We start from the raw sequence: 12,354 nt of genomic DNA on the forward strand, positions 1-12,354 counted from the left end.
AGTAAATGCAGCAGCCCTCCATCTTGACAGAAGACAGCCACAGGGACATAACTTCCTAGATTTATTCCTACTCCAGATCTTTTTGTGCCCACCTGTGATATTCACAGACCCATATTATGGGAACAGTGTTCCCTAATTCTTCCAGCTATCCCAATCAACTCATGGAAGCCCAGGCTGGAGTAACCAAAATTAGGAAGATCCTGAAATCCCCAAAACAATCCACTTGGCTTTTTTTCCAGAGTTGAAAATAAGGTGCATTTCTTATTGTGGGATGCACAGTGCTCAAAGGACTTTATCAATGTAATTATGACCAGAGTGGCTTCATGGAGAGAGCACGGGCTTGGGAGTCAGAGGTTGTGGGTTTTAATCCCAGCTCCTCCACTTGTCAGCTGTGTGACTTTGGGCAAGTCACTTAACTTCTCAGGACCTCAGTGACCTCATCTGTAAAATGAGGATTAAGACTGTGAGCCCCATGTGGGATAAACTGATCACTTTGCATCTACCCCAGCGCTTAGAACAGTGCTTGGCTCATAGTAAGTGCTTAACAGATGCTATTATTATTATTATTGTTGTTGTATTACTATGACCGGCAATTACATAGTCTAGTAATACTAAAATTTTCCAATATAAGTCAATGGGACCTGTTTAGTATTTGCTTGAGGGTGCTGGTGTTCATATACTTAGTGTAGCAAGCCAGTGGTTAAAACCAATTTACTACAGAGCTTGGGAATCCAGCCCACATTTGAGATTATGTTGCCTTCAAAAAAATGGGGTCACGAGATACCGTACAGCGATGCTCTGAGGATTCATTACTTAACAGTTGTGAATAGTTTCAAGATGATCAGATGAAAGATACAGCAGCTATGTGAAGAATGATCCAGTATCTAGGCATTTCTTTAGCAGCTAAGTTTTAGCTACCCTCTTCATCTTCTTTTAAGAGGAAAAAAAATCCTGGAGAAAGCCTAAATACTACGTGGCTCAGTGGAAAGAGCATGGACTTTGGAGTCAGGGCTCATGAGTTCGAATCCCAACTCTGCCACATGTCGGCTGTGTGACTGTGGGCAAGTCACTTAACTTCTCTGGCCTCAGTTCCCTCATCTGTAAAATGGGGATTAAGACTGTGAGCCCCACGTGGGACAACCTGATTCCCCTATGTCTACTCCAGCGCTTAGAACAGTGCTCGGCACATAGTAAGCGCTTAACAAATACCAACATTATTATTATTAAACTCTCAAAAGCAAATATGCCCACACTGCAACACTGGCTGCTTAAGACAAAAATGGAATTCCTGCTTGTTAGTTTCTTGAATTTGGGTACTTTGCAGTTTGCAGATCTTGTTGGGAGGCTGCTGGATTACAGATTTTTCATTTACTGGAAAGGTCACTAATTCACAGGCAAAAAATATGTCAACTTTTGCTGAAGTACGGCTTCTGGCTAACCATCTTTCAGCAGACAAGCCCCACAGAAAGGGTCAACCCCAAGGGAGCATGAGGTAGGGACCGGAGGAGATGGCAATTCAGGATGCGACAACTAGAAAGGCAACAGTCCCGTCCTCTACCAATCAGGGGCTGAAACCTCCCTTCCTTATTTCTAAAGCTACTCCGTTATCAACGACAAAATGCTCCTCCTTCCCTTGGGAGGCCAAAGGAAGCAGTTGATCAGGTGAACTTCTTGAATAGTCAGCAGTAGATTTTTAACTCAGGCACTTTTAAAGATATATATATATACACCCAGTTCTCCACCACAGGGGTTGCCTTCTTGCAGAAACTCACATTGCGTGAATTTAACCTTGCCCCCTCCTATCTCACCTCGCTGCCCTACCACTACAACCCAGCCCACACACTTCGCTCCTCTAATGCCAACCTCCTCCTTGTACCTCGATCTCATTTATCTCCTCACCAATCTCTTGTCCACATCCTGCCTCTGGCCTAGAACACCTTTCCTCTTCATATCTGACAGACGATTACTCTGCCAACTTTCAAAGCGTTACTGAAGGCACATCTCCTCCTAGAGGCCTTCCTTAAGTCCTCATTTCCACTATTCCCACTCCCTTATGTGTCACCTTGATTTGCTTCCTTTATTCACCCCTCCCTCAGCCCCACAGCACTTATGTACATACCCATAATATATTAATGTGTATCAAGACCTGTCTTCCCTCTAGACTGTGAGCTCACTGTGGGAAGGGAATGTGTCTACTGACTGTTGTACTATACTCTCCCAATACTCTCCCAAGAGCTTAATAGGGTGCTCTAAAAGCAGTAAGCTCTCAAATATGACTGATTGATTTGCAGGGTAGAGCTCACTCCATGTCCTACACCACAGAGTCACACAATCACCTCTTTCCAGTGTATCGTGCTCTACTCGGTCAGACATGTAACATCAGAACAACGGTCCCTGACTCTGCTGTCAGGGTCAAACCAAAACTTCTAGTGAAAATACGTGTTATGGCCCAACTGGGAAGCTGCATGTCCTAATGGAAAGACCTGGAGTCTCAGATTCAGAGAGACCTGGATTCTAGTACCGGCTCTGCCACTTTCCTGTTGCATGACCACTGGCAACTCACTTCACTTCTCTGGGCCTCGGCTTCCTCATATGGAAAATGGGATTAAATCCTACTCCCTCCTACTTGGACTGTGAGCCCCATATTGGACAAGGACTGAGTCCAACCTGGTTATCCTCCATCTACCCTGGTGCTTAGTACACTGGTTGGCACTACGTAAGTGCCTAATAGATACCATTTAAAAACAACAACAACAACAACAAAAGCCTCACACCACTGAGTGACCACTCTCTCTCAAAATTTTTTAAAAAAAAAGCGGCTTTGGGAAATGTAACTGCCAACTTTACAGAGATGGCAAGGCCAAATAGTTAAGGTCTAGTGAAGGACAGTTCTTTTCTTTGACACTTCAAGTAACAAACTTCTTGTTACCACAGACCGGACCCTGAAAAAGAACTGGAAATATTGAGGTGAGAGAGCAGTGGACAACTTCACTGCTGAGAAACAGAAAGGTCAGAGAGGTTGCCATCTCCCATTCTCTGGCCCCAAGTACTGTTACTCAAAGCTACAAAGCACCATAAAATTTAAGACTAAACGTCTGAGGTGATGCCAAGGAACTATAAACTTCCACAAATGTGCAACTAGTCTAATTGAAAGGCCAAAGCAAGAGGTTCAATATCTATGTTCCTGGTGGGCTGCAGTTCTGAATTCCAGAAGAATATCTGGGAATTTATATTCACTTAAAAGAAAACTGAATTGAAAGTTCTTTCTGCCTTTCCAGGTGGTCCAAACAATAGCTTAAGAAGCAGACACTATATATGCTGAGGTTATTCTCTTGCCAAGTAGAGCCTAAAGAAAAACTGTGTTATAGTATGCATGTGCTCGATCACATCTTCAGATGCCTGAGAGACAAACACTGGAGGAAGACCGTATCCTAATTTTCTAACAGCATCCTATCCAAAAAAAAGGCAGGGAAAATACACATTAGAGAAGGACTGAGTGCAAGGCCTCCATTTAGAGAATCTGTCCTGAGCTCCTAATGTCTCAAATCATGAAAGTTGTAGTGCCTGCTCTAATTTAGGTATATCAAACTCATTCTTGTTTATGGACTGCATGCATAGTTTTACACTCCTAAAAAGGAAGCTTTAAATACTAACACAGTCATCACTCACACACACACACACACATATTTTAATGGTATATGTGACTGCTTACTAATTGCTGGGCACTATATCAAGCACTGGAGTACATATAACCTAATCAGGTGGACAGAGTCCATGTCCCATCTCTGGCTCAGCGTCTTAAACCCCATTAGAGAGATGAGGAGAGAAGTTAGGTGACTTGACCAAGATCACACAGATTAGACCTTATAAGGTAAATGTCTTATGGAAGACTGTATCGCTTTGTTTTGTACTTTCCAAGCACTTAGTGGAATGTACTGTACCAAGCAGGGCCTCAAATACCAGATATACTAACTTGCCTAAACATCAGTCTTCTCAGTTTGAAGTCTTTTAACTGATTCGAGTGATAAATGATGCTATTTCTAGAGATACAAATATAGTTATCCTTTGTACTCAAAGAAAACACCATTGATGGTGAAATTCTGAAAGGGCCATTGCAGGACCCAGAATCCCAGTCATAATACGCACACAAAAAAGCTATCCTGTGTTGTGTTTAATGTGGGCAGTGCCAGGCATTGTTTTTCTCTTTTGCCTTCCCTGAATCTCAGTCCTGTTGAGACTTTTGCTCAGAAAAAGCCACCCTTTTTCTGACAGTAGTTTGCCACTCTGGTTTATCCTCAGCGATTGACCCTAAGTTTTCAGCTGGGGTGCAGCACTGTTTGAGAAATATCTCTTCTGCCACTGTTGCTTTCAGTTTACCAATTTAAGCGCTCCTTACAGGAGTAGTTTTGATACAGGGAAGCCTTGAAGCCTAGTGGATAGAGCACAGCCTCGGAGTCAGAAGGAACCTGTGTTCTAATCCCGGCTCTGCCACTTTTCTGCTATGTGACCTAGGGCAATTAACTCTGCTTCTTTGTGCCTCAGTTCACTTTTCTGCAAAATAGGAATTACTACTGTGAGCCCCACATGGGACATGGACTGTGTCCAACCTGATTGTCTTGTATCTACCTGGAATATATTAAGACTTAAAAATGCCATTTAATATATGTACGTATATGCATATATTAAATTTATATAGTGAAGCCTAGTGGATAAAGCACAGGCCTGGGAGTCAGAAGGACCTGAGTTCTAATCCCAGCTCTGCCACCTGTCTGCTGTGTGACCATGGATGACTTCTCACTTTTCTGCACCTCAGGCACCTCATTTGGCAAATGGGGACTGAGAATTTTAGAGCCCGGGTACTGAATCCAGCCCAATTTGCTCGTATCCATCCCAGCGCTTAGTATAGTGCAGCACATAGTTAAGTGCTTAAATATCACCATCATGTCCTACCAAGCGTAACTGTGTTGAAGTGAATGCAGTTTTGATGCTAGGAGACTGGCTAGGGGCCCAAACTCTGTCATTTCATATCCTTGTCTTGCCATTTGATATGACAATGGACTGTAAATGATGCTCAGGGAACCGGGACGGGACTCTGGTGGTTTTATGTGGCCCAGCCATAGAGAAGGTGAGATGACACTACGGTAATGAACATCTTTGGTTTGGACCTAGCCGGAGACCAGCACTCCCGGCTACACTCTGACAATCCCCCAAAGGATGTGCCAGTTTTCTTGTTTCGGTTTTCTCTTTTCTGGGCTATCACTGGGTCAATGTGTTGCCCAGGTAAAGATAATATTTAGCCCTGTTACCCACATGCATTTTCAGTTGAGCGGGCAGCTTCCAAGGGGCAGGTTGACAGACCACCTAGGTTTTCTTGAAGTGTACTGTCAAGCTATAACAGCTGCCTGATTAGGGCAAAAGTGTTGACAAGCATTTTTCTGTATGCCTTCTTGGGTAAGGCCTCTAGGGCGCATTCGTCTGCAATCAGTCGTTCTTGGATGACTGTTTCTAGGTTTCTGGACGATGCTCGAAATGTGTTGAATTGGAGGAATTTTCCAGATGTGGACATCTCTAACACCTACACTCAGGTCCCCTGCTGCACGCTCTGGCCCGACTGCGATAAAATCAATTGAATAGGACCAGGCCTCTACGCTTCCCTGCTTTATTCCACTGGTAATGAGGATTGGATCTGACAGAGCCATCTCAGGTCTGACCTGCCAGTAAGGCCACCATCAAATAGTAGTCACAGAGTATTGATCAACTTTTCAGGGCAGCCAAATTTGCTTAGTAATTTCCTGTGGCCAGATCTACAGATGGCGTCAAAATAATACTAGCTCTCTTAAGCATTAATAGCAGCTTGCTTTTAACATCTACAACCATAGAGCTGTTAGCAGAAGGTGCCTTTTGGCTGAATAGGATGTGAAGAGTAACACTGAAAATTAAGCCCTGAATTTACATATGCGCACACATTCAAAATCTTTACCTAATAGTATGTACTCACATTGTTTTTTGATCATGTAACTACACTGTGTTTTAAGTCACTCTTTAAATAAATTTATATTGTCTTGATTCTTTGGGGGTTCCTGGGAATGCATTAATGCACTTTACAATACTTCCTCTGGGAAATTAAACTTCATTTAGTGCTCTTATGCTTAACACTATTTCCATGGAACCAATTAAGAGTGCTAATCAGGGTATACCAGTAAAACTTGTGTAAAACCATCAGTGACCTATGACATTATTATTAAGTGGAATAAAAGTAAATGAAACTGGGGAATAAAACCACCTTTATATGATTTTCTTGGAGGTGTAATGTTAATGGACAGGAGTTTCATGGGCGGGGGAGGCAGCAGTCCAAGATTAGAGGGGAGAGGAAACCAAGAAAGGGAGACACACGGAAGGAGAAAGAAAAGGATTCCCGCAACTGACATTCCTTTTGGGCAGCAGCTGTTGCAACAGCGAAATGCAGCCTGCTCCCTGCTCCTGTTGCAGCTCCGCCTTTACTTCCCAGTGAGTCAAGCATATTTATTGAGAACTTTCTTTTCCCAGAACACTGTACTAAGGATTTGGGAGAGTACAGTACAAAAATAAACAGACATTCCCTGCCCAGAGCGAGCTTACAGTCCAGAGCAGCTCCCCTGCTTTGGGACCCTGAGAGAGCTGCGGGAGCAACTGCCACATCCCCAGAATCCTGGAAAGCAGCCTCAGATGGAATATACCAAGCCCCTTCCCACCAGGAGTCCGTGTGAGGAGAGAGAGACACTGCAGGTCACGGCAGTGGTGGGAACGCTTGGCTGCCTCTTTTGGTCTCCGTTTCCAACCCATCCTGCTGTCTGCAGCCCAGCCGGGCTGTGGGTTCCAGCCAACCTCACGGTGGACCCTGTGTGGCCTGCAAGTTTGACATGCCTCATCTAATTAACGTTGGGTTTTCTTTCTCCCTGGGAGAGCACCTTCTCTGACTCATCATAACTAAAAATTAGCATGAGCCATCCATTTAAACACCTGCTAAATTTACTGTGTCCAGCCCTATCCCCAGGGGTTCCTATAAGACTGTAAACTCCTTCTGGGCAGGGAAGGTGTATGTTACACTATTGGGTTGCACTCTCCCAAGCGCTTAGTACAGTAAGTGCTCCATAAATACTTGAAACTGGTATTAACTGGTCCTGGTTCTCTGAGCATCATTTACAGTCCATTCCTATATCAAATAAGACAAGGATATGACAGAGTTTGGTTGATTGAAACGTGTCTATTGTGTTGCACGCTCCCAAGCCCTTCGCACAGTGCTCTGCACATAGTAAGAGCTCAATAAATATTACTGATTGATTCACCAAATCCACCTCTCAGAAAAGGCTGCACCTGTGTAGCCACCAACCTGGATCTTTTAGACTCTAAAAAAGCAATGGTCTTTCCTTAACTTGGCAAATCATCCTCCTAAGTCAGAATTCCGCCTGTTACTTCAACACATAAAAGACACCAAAAGTCTTCTATGGCAGGGGCCAGTTATACTGCTCAATTTAACATCAACAAGTATTTTGACGACATACAGTTCTACTTTTCTTACCTGGCCCTATCCATGCCGTCACTTCAATCTGCATGCCAAAGAAGAGTTTTCCTTTCGATGCATTCAGTGCCTTCTCCTGATCTTCTTGTTGCCGGAAGAACACCAGGCCATACCGTTCTTCTGAGGCCCCGTGGATCTGTACCGAGGTTACTTTTCCATATTTCTTAAACTCGTGGAAAAGACCATCTTTAAGGCTTGTGTCTAAACCCCACCCAGACAGAAATCACACAGTTATTTCCTTTCTATTGCAATAGAGAACAAAAGTGTCAGATCTTTGTGCAGGTTGTGAATGACTAAATTCTCTCCCTCTTTAGAATAATGATGATTTCAAACCCCAAAAGACCCTGTCACACTAATGATGCTGAAAACTGTTTCTGTGATTTCTAATTTCACCTATCAAAATTAAACAACTAGGAAAAAACACCAGTGGTGCAGCATTGGACTGACAGGTCAGGATTTCGTCAACTTGCCCTTGCTCTCTTTTTAATTTGAGAGGTGACCTAGGACAACTTTAAAATCTTGATTTCTCTTTCATCTTGCTGTTTAGTTTGCTGGATCTTGCATGACATTACATGTCATCCTGGAGCAACTTAAAAGGGAACGTGTCAAGAGGTGTTGTTTTGTTATGGTTATATCGATTTTTTTTTTTCCTGTAATGTTCATTGGCATTGATTGTGCTATATGCCTTAATTCCCCACTTCCTTTAATCAGAAGGTAAGGAATGGGACTAGTGTAGACTTGAATTCAAATCTCTCAAATTTGAATGCGTTACTTCCTTAAAACTTTCAATATAAAATTGGACCAGACACATACATGAAATCTAAAAATTTACTAAAAATGGCTGTTTTGGTATATTCAATAGATGCAAGGGCTAGCAACTACATGGCTGTTTTGGTATATTCAATAGATGCAAGGGGCTAGCAACTACCTGCTAAAACAGGAGATAGTTTCTAACTTTTAATAATAATAGTGCTTAACAAGTACCATAAATAAGTTATTAGTACTTGTTAAGCACTTACTATGTGCTAAGTGCTGGGGTAGACACATTACAATCGAGTTGAACCAGGCTCTGTCCCACATGGGGCTCACACTCTAAATGGGAGGGAGTAGGATTTAATCTCCACTTTACAGTTGAGGAAACTGAGGCACAGAAAAGTTGAATGACTAGCCCAAGGTCACACTGCAGAGAAGTGTCGCAGTTGGGATGAGAAGCCAAGTCTTCTGACTCCTGAATGACTGCTCTTTCCATTAGACCACGCTGCTTCTGATAGGTCAAAATTTTTCTCATTACCAAATATTGTTTTAAGGAAGAGCAAATAGAGATGTCCTTCAATTTTAGGACAAATCACTGGAGAAGCAGCGTGCCCTAGTGGAAAGAGCCCAGGCTTGGGAATCAGAGGACCTAGGTTCTAATCCTAGCCCCTCCACTTTATGTTCTATGACCTTGGGCAAGTCACTTCATTTGCTAAATGAGGATTAATGGGATGTAGACTGTGTCCAATCCCTCTACACTGTAAACACTTTGTGAGCAGAGAATGTAATAATAATAATAATGTTGGTATTTGTTAAGCGCTTACTATGTGCATAGCACTGTTCTAAGCGCTGGGGTAGACACAGGGGAATCAGGTTGTCCCATGTGGGGCTCACAATCTTAATCCCTATTTTACAGATGAGGTAACTGAGGCACAGAGAAGTGAAGTGACTTGCCCACAGTCACACAGCTGACAAGTAGAAGAGCCGGGCTTCGAACCCATGACCTCTGACTCCAAAGCCCATGCTCTTTCCACTGAGCCACGCTTTGTTGTATTGTACTATCCCAAGTGCTCAGTACAGTGCTCTGCACATAGGAAGCGCTCAATAAATGTGATTTATTGATTAGCCTGAAACTACTCCAGAGACTAGTACAGTGCCTGGCACACAGTAAATGCTTAATATATCTCCACACACATACCGCCAGCCCCCAAAATGGACAATATTTCAGGCCATGAGACTGTGTCCATAAACCTGAGTGTCACTGAAGGAGGCTATTGTGTCCTTTTGCACCCTGCCGCATGAAAATAGAGGTGGGTACCTTTTCTGGTTCTTTCACTATATTTGAAACTATTACAATACTGGCATGATAACCAAGAAGTTAAGCTTTGCAAGGGAAGGGCCATGAAAATGTAGTGCAGTTTCCCATTCACTAGTTGAGGTAGAAACAATAGTAAAAATAGAGCAGGAGCCTGGGGGCCAGGACCCGGGTCCTAATTCCAGTTCTGCCTCTTCCTGCCTGCTGCTTGGGCAAGTTCCTTAACTGCTCTGTGCTTCAGATTCCTGCTGTCCCTCCCATCTTAGACTGAACTCCATGTGGGACAGGGACCTTGACAAACCTGATTATCTTGAAACAACCCCAATGGCACACAGCAAGTGCTTAACAAAAACCATTATTTACTTAAAATTAACACTTTGTAGAGTAATGGCTGCTGGTCCTATCCAGCTCGCCTCTCCTGACCTATTTTTCCCCCTTTCTTCCACAATTTTTTTTTTTACCTGTAGAGCGAACTGGAAGATTTTGAACCTTGATCCCGAAACTTTTACGGGGTTCATCCTTCTCCAGAGATGGAAGCAGCTGGGAAGTGGGTGCTGGGACGGCTGTAGACTGAACCGATCGGGCCGGGGACTCATCACTTGAACTACTGCTGGAATCACTGCTGCAGGATGCAGGGGGGGAAAATGCATACTCAGTACCAAGACAACAGAGAATTGCTTGCAAAAATATAGTTAACATTTCCTGACTACTGAAATTCATTTTCAGAAAGCTTCGATCTGTGGTCAATCTTACAGTGCTGTTTTTCTCAGGCTACTCGACCCAATCTCGGGTCTTTAGACCTGACGCTTTTGAGGAGAATCCTCCCATTTACTTAATTCCTTAGGGATGAGGCACATTAAAATGGGAATATTGAAAAATCAATTCCTGATCTTCTGCCATGTGTGCAAACTTCTGGTACTTCAAAAACAAAATTCAATAGCGAGGCAAACAATACTTCATTTCATAAGATACAGAGGCCACTTCTAAGAGAATCGGCTTCAAACTAACACTGAAAAGCATAGGGTGTTTTGAGTTAGATTTCCTATGAACTATAATTGCAACTGTAGATGTAATTTTATATTTTGGATGGGTGGATGGCATTGGGGAGCTAATCATTCTATGTTTTAGAGTCTCCTTTTCTTAACCTGACAACACACACATCAGAGTTTGTTCTCTTCCAATTTCCTTTTAAAAAATCCTCAAAGGAGACAGCTTAAAGGAAGCAAACGTGGAGAAAATGACAAATGGAACCTGTAACTTTTATGCTGACAAAATTTAAGAGAGTTTCAAAAGACTGGGAACTGTGTGGGAAGATTCAAATTACCTAAGCAATTGGGCAAGCCTTAAAATGATCTTCAGCATTCTCGCACATATAAGGGAAAATTGTGGTATGACCAGGTATTACTGGCAATGTGGACGTTTGCTTCGTAAAGACCCCCCTCACTAGATAGAAGCCTCATCTTCAAAATAAAATGAGCCTTCAATACCTGCCATTGTCTAAATGCACACAAATGCAGTTTATCCCAACTGCCCTGCAAGTTAAAAATAAATAACTGTGAGAACCTTTAAACCAGCCAAACTCAACCAAACCAAGACTCTAAAAGAAACTAGGAACTGCCAAGAGGAAGTCAGAAGGCAGGCAAGTAAGAATTTCAATAAAAATTGGGCCCATTATATGGATTTAGTACTTCTTGAAGCAATTTGTGCCCCCTAGATTATTACTATGACACTAGTTACAGAAGAATAGTAAAAATTTTTGTGAAAAGATCCAAGGTTCTATAATCTGAATCATCAACAAAAGGTTACTGAACAGTACTTTCAACTAATTACATGAATTTGATAATGTTTTGAAAGTTGGAGGAAAACATAAACAATAATATAACTAGTCAGACCAATGGTCTATCAGCCCAGCATTCTATCTCCAACAACAGCTAACGGATGTTTGGAGGAACTGTGGTGGTTTCCCTCCTTAATGTCAATCCTATTAGAAGGATACTACCTAACATTCCAAACTTTTCCTTCTACATCTCTAACCTTCCCTTTAGCAACCTCTTAATGACCACTCAACCTTGAATTTACTCAAAGCTCTCTTGAAACTATTTTCTGCCTGCATAATTTAAGCAGAGATCTGGAAGACAAATGACCTGGGTTCTAAGGTCACCTCTGCCACTTGTCTGCCGTGTCATCTTGGGCAGGTTACAACTTCCCCATAACTCAGTTGCCTCATCTGTAAAATGAGGATTCAATCCCTGTTCTCCCGACCTCTAGGGCTGAGAGCCCCTTTTGGGACAGGGACTGCTTCCGATCTGATTAACTTGTATTTACCTGGGCGCTTAGAACCGTGCTTGGCCCACAGTAAGTGCTTACTTAAACGGGAGTCAAGAGGTCTGGGTTCTAATCCCAGCTCCACCCCTTGTCTGCTGTGTGACCTTGCTTAAGTCACTTCATTGATCCTCATCTGTAAAACAGGGATTAAGACTGTGAGGCTATTGTGAGACAGGAAATATGCCCAACCTGATAAGCTTGTATCTACTCCAGCACTCAGTACAATTCCTGGTACACAGTAAGCTCTTAACACCATAAAAAAAATAAAGACAATTATTACTATCATGTGGGTTTAGGATTTATATGAAGGTGTTTCCTATTGTTTATTTTGGACACACCAATTTCCAGGCTCAAGGGTGTTCCCTCATCCCAATGTTGTGGAATTTGGTCAACAACAATTCCA

At 42.7% G+C, this 12,354-nt stretch overlaps 1 protein-coding gene across 3 annotated transcripts in view; it reads right to left on the minus strand.

Annotated features, from left to right (window-relative positions):
* Positions 1-12,354, minus strand: part of SPEN (spen family transcriptional repressor) — an 88,553-nt gene that overhangs the window by 27,012 nt on the left and 49,187 nt on the right. For all 3 annotated transcript variants that reach the window (XM_029065449.2, XM_029065447.2, XM_029065448.1), the window contains 2 exons: positions 10,088-10,248; positions 7,559-7,759 (listed from right to left, as the gene is read on the minus strand). In XM_029065449.2, the coding sequence (XP_028921282.1) occupies positions 7,559-7,759; positions 10,088-10,248 (362 nt within the window). The remainder of the gene's footprint in view (positions 1-7,558; positions 7,760-10,087; positions 10,249-12,354) is intronic.

This window comes from Ornithorhynchus anatinus, chromosome 5, assembly GCF_004115215.2.
Source record: "Ornithorhynchus anatinus isolate Pmale09 chromosome 5, mOrnAna1.pri.v4, whole genome shotgun sequence".
NCBI lineage: Eukaryota > Metazoa > Chordata > Mammalia > Monotremata > Ornithorhynchidae > Ornithorhynchus > Ornithorhynchus anatinus.